The 26,941-nt window shown below is 34.6% G+C and overlaps 1 protein-coding gene across 7 annotated transcripts in view; it reads left to right on the top strand.

Moving 5' to 3' along the window:
- The window catches only part of CB3H14orf39 (chromosome B3 C14orf39 homolog), a 52,921-nt gene extending 48,247 nt beyond the window's left edge, over positions 1-4,674 (top strand). For 5 of the 7 annotated variants that reach the window (XM_049611512.1, XM_049611514.1, XM_049611513.1 and 2 more), the window contains exon 18: positions 3,566-4,674. In XM_049611512.1, coding sequence (XP_049467469.1) covers positions 3,566-3,765 — 200 coding nt within the window. In that variant the 3' untranslated portion in view covers positions 3,766-4,674. Of the gene's footprint in view, positions 1-2,288; positions 2,438-3,565 lie in introns of those variants that run through there. The other 2 variants (XM_049611517.1, XM_049611518.1) reach the window with 1 other exon arrangement.
- Positions 4,675-26,941: the final 22,267 nt, after the last annotated feature.

A 26,941-nucleotide genomic window follows, 5' to 3' on the forward strand; every position in this document is an offset into this window, starting at 1 on the left:
TGTATACATAGATATGTATAGATATCTATACATAGATAGATAGATATACACCTCACAACTGTTTTATCCATTCATTAGCTGATGGACACTTAAGTTGTTTCTATGTCTTAGCTATTATAAATTATGCTGCTATGAACATGGAGGTACACTAATCTTTTTGAGTCAATGTTTTCATTTCCTTTGGATATATTCCCAGAGTAGAATTGCTGTGTCATATGGTTGTTCTATTTTTAACTTTTTAAGAATCCTCCATACTGTTTTCCGTAGTGGCTATACCAGTTTACAATCCTACCAATGGTGTACAAGTGTTCCCTTTTCTGTACATCCTTGCCAGCATTTGTTATCTCTTGTCTTTTTGATGATGAGCATTCTAACAGGTATGAGATGAATTCTCATTGTGGTTTTGATTTGCATATAACTAATGACTAGTGATGTTGAGCATCCTTTCATATGCCCGTTGGCCACCATAGTACCTGTTGGCCTTTTGGAAAAATGTTTATCCAGGTCATTTGCCTATTTTTAATTGGATTAGATTTTTTATTGGATTTTAATTTAATTGTTTTTTTTAATTTTGTTTGTTTAAAATTGTTTGTTTTAATTTTAATTGTTTTAATTTGTTTTTTTGCTACTGATTTGTATGGGGTCTTTATGTATTTTGGATATTAATCCCCCTTATCACATACATGATTTGCAAATATTTTTCCTATTCCATAGGTTGTCTTTTAACTTTAACTCTGTTGTTTCTTTTGCTGTGCAGAAGCTTTTTAATTTGATGTACTTACACTTGTCTGTTTTTTATTTTATTGGTTATGCTGTAGGTATCATACCCAAAAAGTCAAGACAGTGGCAAGGAGCTTTGTTCCTATGTTTTCTTTTAGGACATTCATGGTTTTAGCTCTTACATTTAAGTCTTTAATCCATTTCACGTTAATTTTTGTGAGTGGTATAGGGATCTAGTTTCATCCTTTTTACATGTTAGTATCCCAATTTTCTCAGCACTATTTATTGAAGAGACTGTCTTTTCTCTGTCCTTAACTCCCTTGTCAAATATTAGTTGACTGTATATGCAAGCCCTGTTCTGTTGATCTGCTTGTTTTTGTGCCAGTGCCATATTGTTTTGATTAATATTAGCTTTGTAGTTTAATTGAAACCAGGAAGTATAATGCCTCCCATTTTGTTCTTCTTTTGCAGGATTGTTTGGCTTTTGGGAGTTTTTTGTGGTTGTGTATAAATTTGGGGAGGGTTTTTTCTAATTTTATAAAAAATGCCATTGGAATCTTGGTAGGGATTGCATTGAATCTATAGGTGGCTTTCAGTGGTATTGATATTTTAACAATATTAATTCTTCCAATCTATGAACACAGGGTACTTTTCCGTATATTTGTATCTTCTATAATTTCTTTCATCAGTGTCTTGTAGTTTTCAGAGTAGAGATCTTTCACCATTCTTGGTTAAGTTTATTCCTAAATATTTTATTCTGTACAATATTTGCAATATTACTCTATTGTAAAAAGGATTATTTTTTAAAATTTCTTTTTCAGATTATTGTTAGCGTATAGAAATGTTACTGATTTTTGTGTATTAATTTTGTATCCTGCAACTTTGCTGAATTCATTGATTAGATCTAACAGTTTTTTTGGTAGAATCTCTAGGATTTTCTACATATAAAATCACATTATTTGCCCTAGTTAATATCTTTAGTGGCTCCCCATGGAGTACCAAATTATGCTCCTGTTTTTCTAACCTTGCTCCAACATACCTTTTAAGCCTTTTCTCTTATAAGAATAATGTATGCTTTTGGCCAAACTAAAGAATTCACTGCATCCCAAATATGCCTGTACTTTCTTACCCATTTTTTTCTTCCTGAAATCCTCAACTTCTAATTCTTTATAACTATCTGTTAAAAACCAAATTCCATAAATCCTTTTGTCTTCAGCCTTTCATTCCAAAAAATGTCTCCTTCACTTTTCTGAATGTTTCTTTTTTATTTACTTTTTGAATATTCTACTCTCTGTTATTATTTATGAATATACATAAAATCTCTCCTAATCACAGGTCTTTGAGGACAGGGGTTCTGTTTTACTCACCTTTGAATTGTCCACAGCACCTTGCACAGTAATCTACTATTTTATTTATAATGAACATGGGAGTTTTATGAAGACTTCATATGAACTTCTTTTCTTCTGAAATTAAATGTAAACATCAAATTCATTTATTCAAAGGGAGATTTAAGCTTTTAGTTCTTTCTGAATCTATAGCTATATTAGAGCTACTTTCCTTTATTTTAGTATTATGGATGTACACTGAAGTCAGTGGAAAAATGGAGAGAGGAAGAACTCAAGTATATGGTAATCAGTCAGTCCATCTGTCTATCTAACCATCCTTCCATCTATCTCTTCTACTTCTGGTTGGTTCACCTTTATTTAGAATGAAATAATTGAGATGTTTAAAGATACATGAAACTTCAAAGTGCCACAAAATAAATTATTTTGCTTAATGTACTAATTGAATTGTTTCTCTCTGGAAGAAATACAGGTGCTTTAAAAGACTTGCTTCAAATAAGGTTTTAGATTACTGTGCATTTTATGTTGTTTAGTAATAATTAAGAATTCTAATTAAGATATTTAAAATATTTTTATATTTATAGTCTTACATAATATAATGAATGAAAAACAATATTTTTCCTTAGGGGCAATTCTTAGAGTCATTAAAATTATTTATGTAAAGTTGATTTCAAAAATTCCTTTTGAAGTGCTTGCTTTGGCAGCACATATACAAAAATTCCTTTTGAAACTATAGAAGGTTTTTCACTGTTCCGTCCATTTCACTGTTCTGTCCATTTCCTTCGGCACTACAAACAATACATTGTAGTAACTCATCAATAATAGTTGAGTAAATTTGACTTCTGCAGTTATCTCTCAGACCCAGCATTTCTTTCCCCATTCCCTTTGCTATGACTGTAAGACCAAGCTTTCGTCATCCCTTTCCTGTTATTCTGACTTCTAAATGCTCTACTATTTCAACCTTTCTACACATTCTTTCCTTAGTAATCCTTATAAAGCAGTTCAAATCCTGTCATAGCTCCACTTGAAAACTTTTAATGGCTTCCTCTTACATATCAAATAAAGTCCAGATTCTGTAGTTGGACATTCAGCAGTCTTTCCAAGCTCATCTTCATTAATACCCTTTTAATGACTATTATTTCTTAGTTCTCCTGACGAGCTGAATTGATTTCTGTTATCCTGATACTTCTTATGCATGCCTGTTTCTGTGCCTCTGTGGTATTCTCTCCATTTGAGGTGCTTTACCCTTTTTTCTACCATATATACTGGCCCTTTTCATACTTGTGTTCAAATTACTCGAAAATAGAGTTTAAGTTTGAATCTATTTGTTTTTTCATAGTACAAAGGACAATTCTTTGCCCATTGGAGGAATATAGTTAAGTATCTGCTTAATAAGCAATAAGATGTTACCCTAAGCATTGTTTGCAGCATACTGTAACTTAGTAGGTTATGCAAATTATGTAGCATGAATAGCATGATATTATAATATTTACCTTCCTCAGGAAACTTATTTGGGAAACCAGAAGGAGAAGATGCCTTTACATTTTCTTTTTCATCAGACTCTTCAACTCATACATTTGGAACTGGAAAAGATGATTTTAGTTTTCCATTTTCATTTGAACAGGATCAAAACTCAACACCTTCTTCTGTAAAAGGTTTTTCATCTTCCTCACAAAATACAACGCAATTTACCTTTTTTTGAACTAATTACTAATTTCTTGAATTATTTAACTGCTCTGTAACCATCTAGGGCATAAATTTACATTATTACTTTAAAAATGAAGACTACTTTATTTTGTTGGTTAAAGCAATAATAGGTTAGCATAGTTACATTATTTGATTATATATTTAAATATTGATGGAAATTAAGCCTATGTCATCTAATTTTATTTTATTTGCAGTATTTGCTATCATTATTTTGGTTTTGATTTTGCAAGCCATATTTAGGCAGAATTAATAGAATTTGATACTTTTCCATTAATATTTACTGTAAGTATTAAACCTGCTTCTCCCCAGAACCTAAGTTTCATTCTTGTAGTAATTTAGGTGCTTTGATAAGAATGAAAACTTCAGGCCATCAGAAGATGGCAGTAACTATGCAGAATTAATGCTGAGGTATACTTTGTACCTTAGCTACTAAAAAATGCTCTTAAAATTACTGTGCTTCACTATAAAGAGGGTGGTACTTCAAAAAAAAGTGTGGTACATCAGTGATAATCTCACATAATTTATTTTATTGATAGTGAATTAAATCTGTTATTTTTTTGAATACAACAAATAATAAAATTCTAATTTTATCAGTTATTCTAATATCTTTAATGGAAAGAAATTAATGTGAAGGGCTAGAGTAATTTCTGAGAATTAGATTGTATTAATGATGATACTGTTATATTTTTTGCTTAAACTTTTTTGAAAAACATTTAAAATTTTGTTTTCTGTCTCTAACAAAAAAACTCACCTTTATGTTTTATATGCAGTATTTGCTTGTCAATTATATAGATAAATGAAGATATTTAAAATTTGATGAAATTATATAAGCATAATGTTCAATGTCTTTGTATTTTGTAAATTAGTTATATAGAGTTATTGAGTAATAAAAAGTCTGACTCCATATTTTGGTGTGTGAATGCTCACAAGCTTTAAGCTTCACCGCACTTTCTTCCCCTTCTGCCCCATATCTGATCAATCTGTTAAGAAAGCCCAGGTTCCCATCTTTGGCACTAGTGGGAAGTTCAAACCATCTATAGGAACTTTTGTTTTGGCCCCATCCCACACCACCTTAAAAACCCACAGTCAGTGTCTGATCTCTCTGATGTCTCTGATCTCTCAAGCCATTTTCAGAGAACTAGATAGGCCTGGCCTGCTTTCTCCAGAAAACATCATTATGTGAGTAATAAACCTTTTCATACCCTACTGGGGTGTGTGTGATATCATCAGTCTCAAAATACAAAGCATATTTGGAGGGAGAGTCTTTCTTGTTTCTTCAGGGTGTCCACAACACATGACAACTGTATGAAATTAAGCTTTCCCAAAGACTTTTTAGAAGTCAGAGAAATGATTTAGCTAATGACAGAAAGAATTTAAGAAAACTTTGGACTGTGTGTTTTTAAAATTTATTTATTTATTTATTTATTTATTTATTTATTTATTTATTTAAAGTATGATAATAGGTCAGTGGTACATTTATTTTTTTAAAGGTTTTGATATTTATTTATGTATTTATTTATTTATATTTTTTATTTTTTCAATATATGAAACTTATTGTCAAATTGGTTTCCATACAACACCCAGTGCTCATCCCAAAAGGTGCCCTCAATACCCAATGACCCACCCTCCCCTCCCTCCCACCCCCCATCAACCCTCAGTTTGTTCTCAGTTTTTAAGAGTCTCTTATGCTTTGGTTCTCTCCCACCCTAACCTCTTTTTTTTTCCTTCCATTGTGTATAGTACTCCATTGTGTATATAAACCACAATTTCTTTATCCATTCATCAGTTGATGGACATTTAGGCTCTTTCCATAATTTGGCTATTGTTGAAAGTGCTGTATGGAATACTACGTGGCAATGAGAAAGAATGAAATATGTCCACTTGTAGCAACGTGGATGGAACTGGAGAGTGTTATGCTAAGTGAAATAAGTCATACAGAGAAAGACCGATACCATATGTTTTCACTCTTATGTAGATCCTGAGAAACTTAACAGAAGACCATGGGGGAGGGGAAGGAAAAAAAAAGTTAGAGAGGGAGGGAGCCCAATCATAAGAGACTCTTAAAAACTGAGAATAAACAGGGTTGACGGGGGGTGGGAGGGAGGGGAAAGTGATGGGCATTGAGGAGGGCACAAGCTTTAAGTGATGGGCATTGAGGAGGGCACCTGTTGGGATGAGCATTGGGTGTTGTATGGAAACCAATTTGACAATAAATTTAATAATTAAAAAAAAAGAGTGTGAGCGGGTACACACACATGAGGGGCAGAGAGAGAGGGAGACTGAAGATCTGAAGTGGGCTCTGTGCTGACAGTAGAGAGCCCAATGCAGGGCTGGAACTCATGAACCAAGAGATCATGACCTGAGCTGAAGTCATACGTTGAACCAACTGAGACACCCAGGTGTCCCCAAAATTACAATTTTTTAAATAAAGTTTTTCTGATCTTTTGAAGGAATGAATGAACAAGCAATGTATAAACCTGGCTGGCATGTTGATGCTTTCCCTTTGAATTTCAATTGCTCCATATAACTTGCCTTAGAGGCTGAATGGCTCATTTAGAAACATTCCCATTGCTTGCTTTTATAGTTTGCTCTTGATTTCTCCAAAGCTGACACAAGTCACATACAATCAAATCTACATCCCTGGTGGACAGGCCTGTCCTAATATTCTCTGACTCACACCCAGGTTGTTTGCAGCTCAGCAGTTCTGCTTCTAAATACATCACTTTGTATTCTAATACTAACATCTTGCTGAGAATTTGTCTCTTAAAACATCATTTCTTTAATAGTATACCTTTTTTGATTTGAGGTGAATATGATATTCTTTTTAGAACTTTAAACTACCCTACTCTTTAGAAAGTAATTTTTCCAAAGTATCAGCTCACCTTATAATTTTTTTTTTTTTTGGTGTGTTTTAGGACGTATTTTTTTTCATGAGTATTTGTAGCTCCAGATTGATGAATCACAAGAGAGTGTAACAGCAGAAGGATGATGGATAGAGTATTGAGTAGTAAAGAGTGTGGGCCCTGGTGTTACTGTCTGGGTTTAAACATTGAAAGATTGATGCTGAAGTTTGTCTCTTGCCAGTTATTTATCCTCTTTGCTTCAGTTTCCTCATTTTAAAATTGGGGTTGATCATCCTACCTATTAAAGAGGATCTTTGGGAGTATTAAAGTGTTTGACCTGGCACTTAGCTCATGGTGAGTGCTTGATGAATGGTGGTCTTACTTGTTTTAGAGACAGATGATAGAGATTTTCATGCAAAGCATAAGGTAATTTAATGTTCAGATTTTTAAAAATTTATTAAGATAAGCTAAATATATCAAATGATAGGGACAGAAGTTTTTTTAATCTTTATTTATTTTTGAGAGAGAGAGCGTGAGCGGGAGAGGGGCAGAGAGAGAGAGACACACACACAATCTGAAGCAGGCTCCAGGCTCTGAGCTGCCAGTACAGAGCCCGATGACGGGCTTGTACTCACAAACTGCGAGATCATGACCTGAACCAAAGTCAGATGCTCAACCAACTGAGCCACCCATGTGCCCTGAGACAAAAGATATTTTAAAGTAACTTTTAAAGTCTTTTCAATGGTAAAGCAAGTATTCAGTAGGAAGGCATTTTATATTAATTCAGTTATACCATGGTTCAAATTGGTCTGAAAAATAACTACTTGCAAAAGTTATGCCTGTTTTTTCTAGCCAAGGAAGAAATAATTTTGTCTTCCAATGCGTCTTGAAGGGGAAACATTAAAATATGTTAAAATATTACTCATTAGTCTCATTTTTATTCTTTTGCCCAACTTTATGATTAATTGATGCCTTCTGATCATATAAAAATATTTGAATTATACATTGAGGTTTTTTTATAACTAGTAATATTCCACATCTGTTGAATTAGTCTTTCACTTTCTTACCTTCTGTACTTAATGGGTATAAAAATAAAAAGATCTCAAAAGTAAAGATGTGCCTAACCTAATAATAATTAAGAAATACTTGTTAAGGCCTACCAGGTGGGAATGATAGGCAGTATACAAAACTTGCATAAATATTTAAAATGTTCTCAGGGCACCTGGGTGGCTCTGTCAGTTAAGCCTCTGACTGTTGATTTCGGCTCAGGTCATGATCTCATGGTTTGTGGGATTGAGCCCTCTGTCATGACCCGATCATGACCTGAGCCCAAGTTGGACACTTAATGGACTGAGCCACCCAGGCGCCCCTATTACTTTTTCTTTAGAGAATGGACATGAAAAAATTATCTCAGAAAAATGATTTGCAATCTGAAATTCAAATGGCAACCCAAAATCTAATAATAATTGTCTTTTCTTTAAAATACCTTGAACAAAAGTTATTTTACATCTTATTTGACATTAAATGGCATATTAGACTCCTCAGATGTAAGCAACGGATACCCAACTCATACAGCTTAAACACAAAAGAAACCACAGATTTGGCTTCAGATCTGATTAGAACCATAGGCTTTGTTACACCAGTATACTCAATGATTCATGTCACTTTCTCAAACAAGCCTTCCCTTCTTCCCATAGACTGTGAGGATACCTCTCATAACATTCTGCCTACTTCCTTCATATAACATTACAACTTCAATTATAGAAGTGATTATGTATATACTTTAATGTTGTATCTGCCACTAGATTTTAGGTTCCAGAAGGTAAGAGATCAAGTCTCTGATGTTCACTACTGTCTCCAAAACACCTAGTACAGGATTTTTCACATTATAAAACTATATAAATTTTTGTTGAATAAATATGTAAAATTCTTTTTGAAAAATACTGGAATTTATAGTCAGTAAAACCTAAGGAAATAGGCCTCAGAAATTGTCATTAAATTAAAAAAAATTTTTTTTAATGTTTACTTATTTGAGAGAGAGACAGACAGAGTGTGAGGAGGGGAGGAGCGGAGAGGGAGGGAGACACAGTATCTGAAGCAGGTTCCAGGCTCTGAGGTGTCAGCACAGAGCCTGATGTGGGGCTTGAACTCACGAACTGCAAGATCATGACCTTAGTGAAAGTTGGATGCTTAACCAACTGAGCCACCCAGGCACCCCTAAATCTTTTATTGAATACTGAAGCAGCCTCTTCTACCCCATATAAAAAGAAAAACTGTATGCAGTGAGTCTTTTTCTATACTAGGAGAAAAGTTACTCCTTTCTGGAAAGTACAGGTGGCCTAAAACAGAACAAGAATTATATAAAATACACTGATGGGCTAGCTCTCTTGATGTATATACCACTTGCCATTTTACTTATAAGATTTTTCACCTATCCATATACACAGCTGCATATGGATATCTGGTTTAGATAACAAGGAAGAATACAAAAAATGCTGTATAAAAGGAATAATTCTTTTATTTACACAGTTTAACATGCCTCATGATCTGTTTCTTCCTGATTGTAAAACCAAGACCAATCTAGAATAACTATTTGAATTTCATGGGACCTTATATGTATTTTACATTGGTTCTTAAAGGAAATGGCATTTCAGAATTAAGATCATCAGAGACTAAGCATGGTGGCTAGATCAATGGTAAGTACTGACATAGTGTAAAATTATTTGTATTCCTGGTTTTTGTCATTTATTGCTCCTTGTTAGTTATGATGATTACTTTGACAAGGGAATGCTGAAGGCTTAGCAGTTTTTTCCAGGACTTCAAATATAGTTACCTTTTATTTGCACTATCAGTATATGAGAGATGACATTTGATGGTCAATGCTTACCACATCTTTATAATCTAAGAAATTAAATTGAATGCAAATGTATGTATTTTTATTATAATGTTAATAAGCATGGATTTATAAACCACTAATAAGAATCCTATCAAATTATAGTATCTCCAAGTTCTACATTGTAAACACATAAGAAAAATAATACAAAATGTGTCCAGATTTACTTTTATAAGTAAGTGGTTCAAATGTGTCATTATTTTTATTTTTTCTATTATAAGTCAACTATGAGGACCGCTATAGGGCAGGTTATTTTAGAAGACGGTGGGTCAGAAATTACCAAGGAAGTAAAATTTTTATGTGTATATTCAGATTAACATAGTGTATATTTTAAAATTTTTATGTGTATATTCAGATTAACATAGTATCTATTGAAGAAAGTGATATTAAATTTAGTAAATGTTAATCTGGTAGCTTGAGAAATGCCTAATCATTGTTTTCTAAAATGAACTATCAACTCTTGAGGCACCTGGGTGGCTCAGTTGGCTGAGTGTCCTACTCTTGATTTTGGCCAAGGTCATGATCTCATGGTGGTGAGATCAAGCCCCATGTCAGTGTCCATGCTGGGTGTGGAGCCTGCTTGGGATTCTCTCTCTCCCTCTCTGCCTGTATGCTCTCTCTCCTCTGCTTGTATGCTCTCTCTCAAAACAACAAACAAATTAATTAATTAATTAAAATGAACTATCAACTCTAATTTTTGCATGAAAAAATAGTATTGTATCCTTTGCTATATCTCATCTGTTTTATATATATACTTAATGTTTGTTTATTTTTGAGAGAGAGAGAGAGGGAGAGAGAGAGAGAGAGAGAGAGAGAGAGAGAGAGAGAATGTGTGGGGGAGGGGTAGAGAGAGGGAGACACAGAATCCAAAGCAGGTTCCAGGCTCTGAGCTGTCAGCACAGAGCCTGACACAGGGCTCGAACCCATGAACCATGAGATCATGACCTGAGCCAAAGTTGGATGCTTAAATGACTGAGCCACCCATGTGCCCTTCATCTCACTGTTTTATATTAAGATATATATATACTTGTTAAATTTAATATATATATTATAATAATATATATATTATATAAATATATAATTACACTGACATGTGTATATAATATAAATGTATTAATATCTATGATACAGTAATATACTTGAAATAAGGATATTAAATTAGTTGTAGTATTATGTAGAACATACGATTAGCTTACCTACTGAAAAAGGGAGAGCTTAAATTTTATGTACTACACTTTCCTCTTTAATTTCCTCTCGTTTTGAGAAGAATATCTAGAGATAGTCTTCCTACTTCCCCTTTACGTATCTATCTTAATTTTTTTTTTTTAGAGAGAGAGTGCAAATGGAGGAGAGGGGCAAAGAGGGAAAAAGAATCTTAAGCAGGCTCCACACCTACCACGGAGCCCAGTGCAGGGTTTGATTTATTTTAAATTTTTTTGTTTGTAAGCAATAGAAACTGACTCTTACTAAGTTAAGCCAAAACAAAAGGTGGGGTGGGGAATGAGGATTTATTGGAAGGATGGGAATAGCCTATGAAATAGAAGCAAAAGCTGAACAATTGAGCCTTAGGAAGGCAAGGAACTGGAGAAATTCTGGGGATATAGGTCTCTTCAAGCTTCTGCCAATGGAGTGAATGAGCTCTAGTCATGTCTCCATCTTATATCACTCTGCTCAAGATTAAAATTTCCAGGAAAACCTAATTGGCATAATCTAGGTTATGTGATCACTTCCTGGTATCTTGATGGATGGTTCCACCAAGACTGTATGGAGTCAGGGGAAGTAGTTTCTAAAAGGAAAATTAGATTCCTATTCTGAAAGGAGGGAAGATAGATGATAGATAAACAAAAACAGCACATGTCCATGACAATGCAGTACACATACATTCTTGCTAGTAGAAATTTTTCTCAAACGGACAGCAAGCATTTTGTCCTTGTCAGAATTCACTCATTTATTTAATAAGTATTCAACATGTACTGTATGCTAGGTCATGCAACATGTAGGGAATCCCAGAATAAGCAGTTAAAAATTGGTTTCTATATGATATAAGAAGTACAAAAAAAAAAATTCCTCTGGAAAACTAAGGAAAGAAGAGGTGTAATGAACAGTCCTTCCTCTACATTCTGTCATCTTTCCTTCAGCCCCATATTAACTTGAGTTCCCGGATAGCTGTTGCTGATAAAACATAAGACATAAGCTTCAGTTATGCCTAGCTTGTCCAGAAGTACCAAACTGCAGGTCTAAGGTCTTGTTAATCTTGCACAATGTTATAAATAATGGCTGACATTAAAAATTAGGACACAGGAGTTATGACTAAATGCAACATGGGATCTGGATTGGGTCCTGTTTCAGAAAAAAAATATTAGGGGGACAATTGGTGAAATTTGAAGAAGGTATGCACATGAGTTAATAATATATCAATACTAATATTCTGGTTTTAATGTGCTGTGGCTATATAAGATACTAGCATGGATGTAAGTCTAAAATTATTTTTAATAAAAGGGGTATTAATGAAACTTAATTTCTAGCTTCTTTTAAAAACTGGGAAGATCTGTCAAGTTTTTTATTTTATTTTATTTTATTCTTTTAATTTACATCCAAGTTAGTTAGCATATAGTGCAACAATGATTGCAGTGGTAGATTCCATTTTTTTCTCAACATATGAAATTTATTGTCAAATTGGTTTTCATACAACACCCAGTGCTCATCCCAAAAGGTGCCCTCCTCAATACCCATCACCCACCCTCCCCTCCCTCCCACCCCCATCAACCCTCAGTTTGTTCTCAGTTTTTAACAGTCTCTTATGTTTTGGCTCTCTCCCACTCTAACCTCTTTTTTTTTTTCCTACCCCTCCCCCCATGGGTTTCTGTTAAGTTTCTCAGGATCCACATAAGAGTGAAACATATGGTATCTGTCTTTCTCTGTATGGCTTATTTCACTTAACATAACACTCTCCAATTCCATCCACGTTGCTACAAAGGGCCATATTTCATTCTTTCTCATTGCCACGTAGTACTCCATTGTGTATATAAACCTCAGTGGTAGATTCCTTAATTCCCCTTACCCATTTAGCCCATCCCCCCTCTCACAATCCCTCCAGTAACCCTCTGTTTGTTCTCCATGTTTAAGAGTCTCTTATGTTTGTCCCCCTCCCTGTTTTTATATTATTTTTGCTTCCCTTCCCTTATGTTAATCTGTTCTGTGTCTTAAAGGCCTCATATGAGTGAAGTCCTATGATATTTGTCTTTCTCTGACTAATTTTGCTTAGCATAATACCTTCTAGTTCCATCCATGTAGTTGCAAATGGCAAGATTTTTTCATTCTTTCTGATTGCCAAGTAACACTCCATTGTGTCTATATATATATATATATATATATATATATATATCACATCTTCTTTATCCATTCATCCATCAATGGACATTTGGGCTCTTTCCATACCTTGGCTATTGTTGATAGTGCTGCTATAAACAATGGGGTACATGTGTTCCTTTGAAACAGCATACCTGTATCCCTTGGATAAATACCTAGTAGTGCAATTGCTGGGTCATAGGATAGTTCTATTTTTAATATTTTGAGGAACCTCCATACTGTTTTCCAGACTGGCTGCACCAGTTTGCATTCTCACCAGCAGTGCAAAAGAGATCCTCTTTCTCCGCATTCTCACCAACATCTGTTGTTGCCTTAGTTGTTAATGTTAGCCATTTTGACAGGTGTGAGGTGGTATCTCATTGTGGTTTTGATTTATATTTCCCTGATGATGAGTGATGTTGAGCATTTTTTTAATGTGTCGGTTGGTCATCTGGATGTCTTTGGAGAAGTGTCTATTAATGTCTTTTGCCCATTTCTTCACTGGATTATTTGTTTTTTGGGTGTTGAGTTTGATAAGTTCTTTATGGATTTTGGATACTAACCCTTTGTCTGATATGCCCTTTGCAAATATCTTCTCCCATTCTCTTGGTTGCCTTTTAGTCTTGCTGATTGTTTATTTTGATGAGGTCCCAATACTTCATTTTTGCTTTTGTTTCCCTTGCCTCTGGAGACGTGTTGAGTAAGAAGTTGCTGCAGCCAAGATCAAATAGGTTTTTGCCTGCTTTCTCTTTGAGGATTCTGGTGGCTTCCTGTCTTACATTTAGGTCTTTCATCATTTTGAGTTTATTTTTGTGTATGGTGTAAGATAATGGTCCAGGTTTTTTTCTGCATGTCGCTGTCCAGTTTTCCCAGCACCACTTGCTGAAGAGATTGTCTTTATTCCATTGGATAGTCTTTCCTGCTTTGTCAAAGATTAGTTGGCCATACGTTTGTGGATCCATTTCTGGGTTCTCTGTTCTGTCCCATTGATCTGAGTGTCTTGTTTTTGTGCCACTGTAAAGATTATTTTGATGGAATGAATGATTTTCTAAAAGAAAAATAATTAAAACTGACTCAAGAAGAAAAACAATCATGTAACAAGTTGAAAAGTTTATTAAAATTAGCCTCTATAAAAAAATGTACCAGCCCTTAAAGGTTTTAATGGTTGTTACTATCAAACTATCAAAAACAGATAACTCATATGCTTTTAAAAGTATTTCTGAGCACAGAAAAAATGTGGAACATCTCAGTTCATTTTAATAACTGATGTCAAAATCTGGCAATAATTACACACAAAAGAAAATTATACATGATTTATGAACTAATTTGGAATAACTTCTGAATAAAATACTAACAAATTAAGTCCAGAAATACATTAAACAGTCCCCACAAAAGTTTATTTTGTGAAATGCAATGATGGTTTAATGTTAAACCTATTCAGATGATTTATTATATTAATAAGTAAAAGGAATAAGAAATGTATATTGATAGATGTTGAAAAGACACTACTTAAAGTTCAGCATTTTTCCTGATAAGATGCACACATATACCATCTCCAAAAAACCCCAAAAAATGATCTCAAACTTGTAATGAACATTGTGCTTAATGTAAACCCTAGAGGTATTAAGCAAAATAAGGATGAGTGAGAAAACTGGCATTCTTTAATATTATTTTGGAAGCTAAAGTTTCAAACTAATCAAGAAAAAATAAAAGAAATAAGCACATGAACTAAAAGGTAGAATCCAAAATTTTATTTTCAACTTATATGATTGTTTACCCAAGAAAATCAATAGAAAACCTATTAGAATTAATAAGGAATTTTAGCATGGGAGCCATATATAAATAAAAATATAAAAATCTATATCTTTTATATGCCATCAGTAATCTGTTAGAAAACATAATGAGAAAAAGTACCACCAGTCAGACATACCATTTTACATAAATGTGTAATTTTTATTACATACTTTTTAATGTAGTCTTTTTTTCTTTTTCCTTTTTTCTTTGCTCATTTTTTTTCCCCCGTTCTACCATACTGATGTTCCCAAAACCTTTTTCTCCCCAGGTAACCCACATCAACAACCTAAGATGTATCTTTCTGTCTTTTTTCTATGCTCATGTTATCATAAAAAAGTATATAAGCTCACGTGCATACATACATATATTCACAAACACATAGGATTTTTTGTCATTATTTATTAAAAGGTGATTATATTACACATATTTTTCTTCATTTTGTTTTCTAACTCAACTTTGTTAAAATTCAAATCCACTGGTGTAGCACTAATTCATTATTTAATAGATGTGTAATATTATATGTCATTATTCTACCACTACCAAATTCATGGGTAGTCCCTTGTTTCTGGGTTTTGCCACTAAGAACAGATTCAATAAGCGGTTATATGTTTTTTATGCCCTGATGGATTTATTTCTATGGGAAAAATTCTCAGGCCTGAAATTAATGGGACTATTAATCCCACTATGAGAGATATTGGTCTGTAGTTTTTTGTTTCTTTTTTTGTGCTTGGTCTGACTTTGGTTATCAGTGTAATAGCAGCCTTATAAAATGAATTGGTAGGTGTTTCCTCCTCTTCTATTTTCTGGAACATATTGTGTACAATGGGTGTTAATTCTTTAAAAGTTTTATAGAATTTTCCAGTGTGTCTTTCTGGGCCTAATGATTTCTTTGGGGGAAGCTTTTTAATTACAAACTAAACTTCCTTAATCATCCTAGGACTTATTGAGGTTTTCTACTTCATCTTCATTGAATTCTGGTAGTTTGTGATTTTTGAGGAATTGGTTTTTGAACTTATGAGCATAAAATTGTTCATAGTTGTGATGGTTAATTTTATGTGTCAACTTGGCTGGGCCTCAGTGCCTAGATATTTGGCCAAACATTATTCTGGATGTTTCTGTGAGGGTGTTTTTCGATGAGATTAACATTTAAATTGATGGACTTCTAGTAAAGCAGATTGCTCTCCATAATGTGAGTGTGCTTCATCCAATCAGTTAAAGGCCTGAATAGTACAGAGACTGACCTCCTCTGACCAAGCTACATACCGCACCAGATGGCTTCTGGACTTGGACTACATTGACTATTCCTGGGCCCCTAATCTGACTGCCTTCACACTTGAACTGCAACATTTGCTCTTTTCTGGGTTTCCAACTTGATAGCTTTAGAATTGAGCTGCAGCACTGGGCTTTTCTCTGGGTTGCCATAATCTCATGAGCCAATTCCTTAAAATAAGTCTCTTTCTATACATACACATATTACCAGTTCTGTTTCTCTGGAGAACCTGACTAGTAAGTATTTCCTTTTAATGGCAGCAGAATCTGTGGTAATGGTCTCTGTTTAATTGCTAGTATTGGTGATTTGGGTCTTCTCTTTATCTTTGTTGGTATTGTTGGAGATTTATCAATTTACTAATTTTTTTTAAAAAACAGCTTTTTATTGATTTTTCTCTATTTCAATTACACTAATTTCTCCTCTTCATCATTTTATTCCTTCATCTTGCTTTAGGTTTATTTTGTCTTTTTTTTATAGTTTCTTGAGGTAGGAACTTAGATTATTGATTTAAGATCTTTTTTCCCCTAATATTAGCATTTAATACTCAGCACTGCTCTAGCTGCATTCCACATATTTTCATATGTTTTATTTTCACTTTCATGCAGTTCTGTGTATTTTTAAATTTTTCTTTGAGACTCCTTCTTTGATCTATTTGTTATTTAGAAGTGCATTATTTTTATTTCCAAGCGTTTGAAGACTTTCCTAATTGTTTTTCTATTACTGATTTGTATTTTGGCTCCATTATGGTTACAGAATATACTTTCTAAGATTTCAGTTCTTTTGAGTGTGTTGATATTTTTTCTGTGGCCCAGAATATGGTCTCTCTTGGTGAATGTTTCATGGACACTAGAAAAAAATGTGTATTTTGCTGTTGCTAGGTATATATAGGTTCTGTATATTTCAGATCTTATTGGTTGATTGTGTTGTTCAGATCTTCTATATCCTTGCTGATTTGCCACCTAGTAGTTGTTTAGTAGTAATGGCTTTGAGTGGGTTATTTAAGTCCCTAGTGTATAGTTGTAAATTTGTCTATTTCTCCTTTTACCCTATCAGTTTTTGTTTCGTGGCTTTGAGATTCTGTCATCTGGTGTAACACACATTTAAGAGTAAGTCTTCCTAATGGGTTGATCCTTTCATCATATGTAACGTGCCTCTTTGTCTCTTGTAATTTTTATTGTTTTGAAGTCTATCTATCTGATGTTAATATAGCCACTCCTACTATATTATTATATGCTATTATTAAAAAATAATGTTTTTATGTACATCTCTTTCTATTCTTTTACTTTATTATTATTATTATTATTATTTTACAAATTAGGGTTTTTTTTAATTAAAAACGCTTAAACCATTTCTTTTCTTTTTTTTTTTTAAAGACTTTACTTTTTTTTTTTTTACTTTTTTTTTTTTTTTAATCTTTATTATTTGAGAGAGAAAGGGACAGAGAACAAGCAGGGGAGGGGCAGAGAGAGAGGGAGACACAGAATCAGAAGCAGGCTCCAGGCTCTGAGCTGCCAGCACAGAGCCTGACGCGGGGCTCGAACCCACAGACCATGAGATCATGACCTGAGCTGAAGTCAGCTACTTAACTGACTGAGCCACCCAGGTGCCCCCCATTTATTTTCTTAGTAAAGAATTTTGTGCATGTTCAATTTACTTGACTTGTATATTCAAATACAAATATATTAAGTTCAGAATTTAAAAAAAGAACATAAAATGATAAGTGCTTTGCAGAACACATAATTAGATAGCATTCCTGTAAAAGTTATTTTAATCCAAAATATTAATCACAAGTAAGGACTATTAATACTTTTCTATATTTTTCAGGCTTACATAGAGTTTTTTGTTGTAAAATTTCAACAAATGGAACCTTAAAGGTATTATAGTATTTCAATGCTAAATAAAAAGAAAATTCTTTAAAAAAAAACTGAAAAAATCGAGATAAATGTTCAAAACTGCTATGAGCTTGTCATATATAGACTTTGTTGTGTTGAGATAAATTCCTTCTATACCTAGTATGTTGAGAGTTTTTATCATGAAATGGTGTTGGATTTTGTGAAATGTTTTTTCTGCATCTGTTGAGATGATCATGTGATTTTTATTCTTCATTCTATTAATGTTGTATATCATATTAATTCATTTGCAGCACTGAAAGGCTTGGGATGCTGGATGTTCACCTCACCCTCTCTTCTTCCCCTAACCCAGGGAGGAGTCACAATCTTTCTCAGTGATGAGCTGTGTCAGGTTCAGGGGACTAATGCAGACAAAGTGAAATTGCTCTTCTTAACTGTTTTAGTGCAGCTGATCTTGGATTTTTTACCTACGTGGGATATTGCAACTTCTTAACTGAATTCTGGACTTCTCATAAAGGTATTTTGTAATTTATGTTGTTAAATCTATGTTGTTGGGGACATGGGAATGAGGGCTGGGACTTCCTGTTCTGTCATTTTGATGTCACTTGATCTCTTGCTTTTAACTTACCTGTGTAATTGTACTTGAAGTGAATTTATTATATACAGCATACTTTTGGATGATGTTTTCTCAGCCACTCTGCCAATGTCTGTCTTTAATGGTATATTTAAACTATTTATATTTAAGGTAATAACTGATACATTAAGCGTTAAGTCAGTTATTTTATTGTTTTCTGTTTGTTTTTTCTGTTTGCCTTTTTCTTACCTTCCTGTGGGCTGTTTGTACATTTTTAGGAGGAGTGGGATTTTCCATTGGTGTTTGGCTGGAGTAGGTTAAGTATTGCTGAGAGCTTTTCTGTTGTTAGGCCATTCAGTCCTTTGGCTAAGCAAAACAGATTTTTCTTGGTAGTTTTTTGTTTTTGTGTTTTGCTTTTTCCTGTTAGTGGTTTCAGTTTGGAGATTTCTGTAGTGCCTTGTCCAGAATATATGGGAGGCAACAAGGAAACTCAGGAACTAATCACTATGTTGATCCTTAAGCCCTTAGGTCTGTAGGCAGTCTGAGGTCTTTCAGAGTCTTCCTATCTTTCTTTGTTGTGTATCCCCAGGATTTTTTTATTTGCAGGGAGGAGGTCCTGGGAGGAATAAAAGTACTCCATCTTGGCAAAACTGGGGTATATGTATTTCAATAGCTGTTTCTAGACTGCTTTAATGTGCACTCAGTAGGATACAATTGCCTCTGGCTTTGATGGCAAATTCCAGTGTTAGAGAAACTTAAGGGGATTTACATATCTTTCCTTAGTACTGACAAATGAGATAATTAGGGTAAATAATATGTTAGGGTTCCTAATATGTTTAAACATTCCTTTTTTTTTAAGTACTGTTTTATTAATCTTCACTTTGGAGCACTTTTTTTTTTTTTTTTTTTTTTTTTGAGAGAGAGAGTTTGAGCAGGAGAGAGGGTCAGAGGGAGAGAGAGAGAGAATCTTAAGCAGGTTCTATGCTTTGCATGGAGCCTGACAAGGGGCTTGATCCCATAACCCTGGGATCATGACCTGAGCTGAAATCAAGAGTCATATGCTCAACTGACTGAGCCACCCAGGCATTCCTGGAGCACATGTAAATAACATACACTAAATCTTTTCTCAGTACTGTATTTCTTGGTTTACTGTGTGTGTACAACATTCAAGAAAATAAATACCCTTCTCTTTGTAATTCCTCAGAATGGAATTTTCCATAAGATAAGAAGAAAATACAAGTAACAAGAAACAATGAAATTAATATAGTTGGTTTTTTTTTTTTTAACTTTTTAAAAAAATTCTTGAGAGAGAGCAAGTGCAAGTGGGGAAGGGGTAGAGAGAGCAGGGGACAGAGCAGGGGACAAAGTAGGCTGTGCACTGACAGCAGAGAGCCCAACACGGAGCTTGAACTCACAAACCGTGAGATCATGACCTGAGCTGAAGTTGGACTCTCAACTGACTGAGCCACCCAGGTGCCCCAAAATAAATATAGCTGTTTCACTGGATATTTGTACATATTCTCAATATTAACTGTCCTTTAGGTTATGCAGTCCAAGTACTCAATCAGAAGTATGGTCCCTTTGTCCATTTTTAAGTTGGGTTATTTGATTTTTGTTGTTGGTGAGTTGTAGAAGTGCTTTATATATTTCAGATATTAACCCCTTATCCGATATGTGATTTGAAAATATTTTCTACCATTCCGTTGGTTGCCATTTTACTTTGTTGATTATGTCCTTTGATACAAAATGTATTAAGCTCGATGTAATCCCACTTGTCCAATTTTCCTTTTGTTGTCTGTGCTTTGGGTGTAATATCCAAGAAATACATTGTCATGAAAGCTTTTCCTCAAGGTTTTCTTCTAGGAGTTTTATTGTTTTGAGTCTTACATTTAGGTCTTTAATTCTTCTTGAGTTAATTTTTATGTATGGTATAACAGTCCAGCTTCATTATTTTTCAGGGGATATCCAGTTTTCCCAGCACCATTTTTTGAAGAGACTATTCTTTCTTCATTGAGTAGTCTAGACACTTTGTAAAAGATCATTTAACCATATACACGAGTTCATTTCTGGATTCTCTATTCTATTCCACTGGTGTATTTATATATCTTGATGTCAGTACCACATTCTTTTGAATATGGTAGCTTTGTAATATGTTTTAAAATCAGAAAGTGTGAGTCCTCTAATATTATTTTTCAAAAATTTTTTGGCTATTTAAGGTCCCTTGAGATTCCATATGAATTTTAGGATGAATTTGTCTATTTCTACAAGAAATGCCATTGGGATTTTGTTGGGGATTGAGTTGAATCTGTAGATTGCTTTGGGTAGTATGGGTATTTTAACAATATTGTTTTCTAATCTATGAACACAAAGTATTTTTTCACTTATTTGTGTTTTTTTATTTTTTTCATTAATAACTTGTAATTTTCAGTATACAAGTCTTTCACCTTCTTAGTTAGGTCTATTTCTAAATATTTTATTCTTTTTGATGCTGTTGTAAATGGAATTCTTTTTCAAATATTCTTTTTGGATTATCCATTCTCAGTGTAGAAAACAACTGATTTTTGCATATTGATTTTGTATCCTGCCATTTTGCTGAATTCTTTTATTCTGAAACATTTTTTTGTGTGTGAAATCTATAAAGTTTTCTGCAAATAAATTCATGTCATCTACAAACAGAGATAATTCTGCTTCTTCCTTTCCAATTTTGATGCTTTTTATTTCTTTTTTCTTGCCTAATTTCTCTGGTTAGGAATTCCAATGCTATGTTGAATAGAAATGGCAAGAGCAGGCATCCTTACCTTATTGCTGATTTTAGAAGAAAAGCTTTGAGTTTTTCACCATTCAGTTTGATGTTAATTGTAGGGTTTTCACATATAAATTTTATTATGTTGAAGTAATTTCTTTCTACATCTAGTTTGGTGAGTGTTTTATCATGAAAGGGACTGAATTTTATCAAATGCTTTTTCTGGATCAGTTGTAATAATCATGTGGTTTTTGTCCTTCATTCTATTAGTTTGGTGTATCACATTTATTGATTTGCATATATTGTAGCATCCTTGCATTCCACAAATAAATCCCATTTGGTCATGGTAATATAATCCTTTTAATGTGCTACTGAATTCAAATTGCTAGTATTTAGTTGAAGATTTTTGCACCAATATTTGTCAGGGGTATTGGCGTTTTTGTCAGGGGTATTGTCAGGTTTTCTTTTCTTTTAGTGGAAAAGTATCAGAGTAATGCTGGCCTTATAAAATGAGTTTGAAAGTGTTCCCTCTTCTTCAGTATTTTGGAAGAGTTTTAGAAGTATAGGTATTAATTCCTTTTTAAATGTTTGGTAGAAATTCTCCAGTGAAACCATCTGGTCCTGGACTTTGTTGAGAGGTTTTTGATTATGGATATAATCTCCTTGCCAGTTATTGGTCTATTTTGATTTTCTATTTCTTCATGATTCAGTCTTGGTAGATTGTGAGTTTGTAGGAATTTATCCATTTCTTCTGGGTTATCCAATTTGTTGGCATACAGTTATTCATAGTATTCTCTTATCTTTTTTTTATTCTGTGGTGTTGGTAATGTCGCCTCTTTTGTTTTTAGTTTTAGTCATTTGAATCTTCTCTCTTTTTTTCTTAGTTACTCTAAGGGCTGGTCAGTTTTGTTTATCTTTTCAAACAACTAATTCTTAGTTTCATTTTTTTCTGTTTTTGTATTCTGTTTCATTGAGCTCTGCTCTAATTTTTACTATTTCCTTCCTTCTGCTAGCTTTGGGTTTAGTTTGTTCTTCTTTTCCTAGTTTCTTGAGTTGTAAAGTTAGGTTGTTGATTTGAAATCTTTCTCCTTTTTTAAAGTAGGCATTTTCAGCTAACTTCTCTCTTAGCCCAGCTATTGCTGAATCCCCTAATTTTGTGTTGTTTTTTTGTTTACATTTGTGTCAAGGTATTTTCTAGTTTCCCTGTGACTTCTTCTTTGAACCACTGGTTGTTTAAGAGTTTGTTGTTTAATTTCTATATATTTGTGAATTTCTCAGTTTTCCTTCTGTTATCTATTTGTAATTTTATTACATTGGGATTGAAAAAGATGTGATTTCAGTCTTCTTGAGTTGTTAAAAGCAATTTTTGGCTTAAAATGTGGTCTGTCCTGGAGAATGTCCCATGTGCACTTGAGAAAACTATATATCCTGCTGTTGTTGGGTGGAGTGTTCTTTATATGTCTGTTAGGTTCAGTGGTCTCTATTTCTCTATTTCTCTATGGTCTTTATTTCTCTGTCTGGTTGTTATATTTTTTATTGAAAGTAGTGTATTGAAGTATCCTGTCATTATCATGTTGCTATTGTATCAAAATTTAGTGGTTAAACTGGTCAGTTGAGAATCATATTAACATAACACAAAACCATATATATGCTATATTAAAGTATTAAAATAGAAGAAGCATCTTAGAAACATTTCTCCAAACTCTTCTTTAGTTTTTTGAAAGAGATTGGCTTGCTTAAGTTAAAAGTCACAGTGATTTGGAAGATGGTGGCAGAGTAGGACCCTAGGCTTGCCTCCTCCCATGAATACAATTAGATAACCATCAAATCATCCTAAATACCCCAGAAATTGACCTGAAGACTAACAGACAAACCCCACAACTAAAGGTAGAGAAGAATCCACATCAGAGAAGGTAGGAAGTTCAGAGATGTGGTTTGGGAGAGAAACGGATCATAGCCACTAAGGTGGGGAGGGAGGTGCAATCATGGAGAAGGGCAAGAGACAGACCACCACACATGGGAACACACAGGGAAAATGAATCCCCATATCAACTGGCTTCAGAAGCAAGAGGGACTGAATTTTGTGAGTTCTTGCAACCAGAAGGGATTAAAGCCTGGGGTTTTAAAAGTCAGTGGGCTAGGATGAGATAGAGCCCAGAGGGCACTGGCAATGATCTTGGAGAGAAGTCAGGCAAACAACCCATAGACTTACAGAATGGAAACAGCAATCTGAAGAGTACCTGGGGCACACAATGGGGAAATTATTCACTTATCTCAGAGTATGGCATCCCAGAGAGACAGTATTCATGAAAAGACCCTTCTGGGAACAAAGGAACTGGCAAGTTCCATTTCCCTCCCCAGCCTCTCAGCATAAGCACAGGCTACCTGCAGGAACCAGCACAGTGTGGATACTCCCTGCTTACCTGCTTACACCAAGCCATGCCCCCGCGCTCCAGAAGAACCACTTCTCCCAGTCACATTTGCCCCAGTTCCAGCGCAGTGCCTGCTTCCCCAGAAGACTGGCCCAAACCGCTGCTCACACTGCATCTCCTGAGGCAGGAGTTTCACAGAGCCTTGGTTCCAGCAGTGGTGGTGAAACCCTCATTTCACAAACAGATCAGAGCACATCTAGTTAAAATGCAACACATTCAGGTCAGGGACCAAACACTGGCCACAATAGGCAGAGAGCCTCTGAAGGATAAAGTGGCCAAGACAAAACAGCAGAGCACACACAGCACACACTCTCAGACACTCCCGGAAGTGCCAGGCCCTGGAGAATAGGGAACACAACATGGCAGACTCTACAGGACCTCTTCTTCATAAGGCCATTTCCCTCAAGAACAGGAGACTTAACTTTCTTAACACAGAGAAACAGGCACAGAGACAAAATGAGAAGACAGAGAAATTGATCCCAAATGAAAGAACAGGGCAAGGCCATGACCAGAGATGTAAGTGAAACAGATATAAGTAAAATGCCTTATAGAGAATTTAAAGTAATGATCATAAGTATAATCACCAGACTTGAGAAAAGAGTGGAAGACATGAGTGAGACCCTTAACACAGAGATAAGGAATTAACATAGCAGAGATAAAGGGCTCATTAAATGAAATGAGAAACATGCTTGTTGGAATGAACAGCAGGATGGAAGAAGCAGAGGAACAAATTAGTGACCTAGAAGACAGAGTAATGGAAAGTAATCAAGCTGAATAAAAGAGAGAAAAAAGAATTATGCAAAATAGTAATAGACTTAGGGAACTCAGTGGCTCCATGAAATGTAATAACATTCATATTATAGGAATCCCAGAAGGAGAAGGAGGGAGGAAGGGAGAAGGAGGAAGGAGAGGCAGAAAATTTATTTGAAGGAATAATAGCTGAAAACTTCCCTAATTGGGGGAAGGAAACAGATATTTAGGTCCAAGAGGCACAGAGAACTCCCATAAAAACAAAAGCATATCCACTCCAAGACATATTGTAATTAAATTGGCAAAGTATAGTGCTAAAGGAAAATATTTTAAAGCAGCAAGACAAAAAAAGACAGTAACTTAAAAAGGAAAACCTGTAAGGAGGTTTTTCAACAGAAATTTTGGAAGTCGGAAGGGAGTGGCATGATCCATACAAAGTTCTGAATGGCAAAAATTTGCAGCCAAGAATACTCTATCCAGAAAGGCTATCATTCAGAATAGAAGGAGAGATAAAAAATTTCCCAGACAAACATCAGCTAAAGGAGCTGATGACCACTAAATCAGCCCTGCAAGAAATATTAAAGAGGACTCTTTGAGTGGAAAGGGGAGACCAAAAGTGACAGCAAAAAAAGGTAGGAAACACAAAAGCAGTAAAAATGAATATTTCTCTAAAAAATCAGTCAAGGAACTCACAAAATAAAAGGATGTAAAGTATGACAACACAAACCAAAAATGTGGGGAGGAGAGGAGTAAAGAATGGGTTCAAACTTAAACAACCATCAACTTAATATAAACTGCTGTATGCAAAAGAGGTTATAAATAAGAATGAAATCTTGCCACTTGCAACAACATGGATGGAGCCAGAGAGTATAATGCAAAGCGAAAGAAGTCAGAGAAAACAAATACCATATGATTTCATTCATATGTGGAATTTAAGAAACAAAACAAATGAGCAAAGGGGGAAAATGAGAGAGACAAATTAAGAAACAGACTGTTAATTATAGAGAACAAACTGATGGTTACCAGAGGGAAGGGTAGTGGGGGGAGGGGGTTAAATAGGTGATGGAGATTAAGGAGTGCACTTGTGATGAGCACCAGGTGGTGTATGGAATTGTTGAATTGCTATATTGTACACCTGAAACTAATATAATTAACTGGAATTAAAAAGTTTAAAGAAGTCACTATGATTTTTCGGGGGCTTAAAACAAGCAATGGAAACTAGTCTTCAAGGTAATTTCTAAATTATCTCCTTTATGTCATTTTTCTGTATCGACCTAGTCAATAATGATGGCTTCCATTCAGAGGCAGATTTTTGGAAAACCTACCAAAACTTAAGCAGTTCTTTGACCCCTTCTGATGTTATGCTTTTGGAAAATTTGTAAGACTAAGGTATTTAACTGTAATCAGTTAAGGCCACCTGTGTGAAGTGGTGATGGAGTAGCCAGTGGCATGTTGGGGATTCAGATGAAGGACAAATGAAAGGAGGTACATCTTTTTTGAGTTTAATGGGGTCTATATAGGTAGCTTGCAGTTACTTGCATGTCTATTTAAGGCATTGTTAGATGTCAGAATAGTGTTGGAATGGCTTTCAGTATGCTCTCATGGCCCACTGAGCCTGCTTAGCCAGCAGCGTGACAGGAAGGTATAAGGCCAGAGTCCACAGTACCATATGAAGTTGTCCTATGGTGCTGTGACAGGCAGCTTATAGAATGATGCAACCTGGTATTCACACCCTGTGTAATTACTTTCTCTCGAGTGTGGGTGGGTCCTAGGGATTCCTTCCAACTGAATGGTGAAGGGATGACATTTCTGTGATTAGGTTACAAGAGACTGGCTTCTTGCTAGCTTGTTCTCTCTTGCTGCTGTGCTCTCTCTTGCCCTCTTGCCTGCATGCACTTCCTCTTGCATTGCTAATTGCCATGTTGTGAGATACTCAATGTAGACACATGCATGGAAAGGAACATTTTTTTTATAGTAACCACGTGAAATAGAATTTGTCAGACTCCTGTGTTTGTAACAAGCCTATAAGAAATGTACAAGCAACAAATACATTAAAAAAATTTTTTTTAATGCTTATTTGTGAGAGAGAGTGAGAGAGACAGAGCATGAGCAGGGGAGGGGTGGAGAGAAAAAGAGACACAGAATTCAAAGCAGGCTCCAGTCTCTAAGGTGTCATCACAGAGCTTGAACCAATACATCTTTTATAGCTGGTATTGGAAAGAAATTTGAAAGGAATTTTCAAAAATTTTCCTATAAAAATACTGGGTAAAATGTATTATACAGGCTTCTTAGGCAATTAATTAAAAAATTAACTTTTCTAGATTTTGTGATATTTGCAGTAGATATCTGTACTTTATTGTTAATTCCTCATTCTAAACATTCATTTTCTCACTTAAAAAAAAGTTTAAAAATTTGATACTCTGCCAAGGAATTTCGTTATTACATGTATTGTATCCAAAAATGGAATTACCACTTTTTTGAATGTTTTGGAAGAAGAGACATGAAAACAATAAATTTATTTCTTAAAGATCCTCAGGAAAAAATATGAAGAGGCTCCTTTCTATTTAGAGAGAAACCTCAGAATTCAACACACCTGGCACAAATATTTGTGAGGGAGGAAGGTAAAAAATGAATGAATTATACTATCTGCACAGGACCACAATCTGTTTTATAT

Source organism: Panthera uncia (assembly GCF_023721935.1).
Source record: "Panthera uncia isolate 11264 chromosome B3 unlocalized genomic scaffold, Puncia_PCG_1.0 HiC_scaffold_1, whole genome shotgun sequence".
Classification (NCBI taxonomy): Eukaryota; Metazoa; Chordata; class Mammalia; order Carnivora; family Felidae; genus Panthera; species Panthera uncia.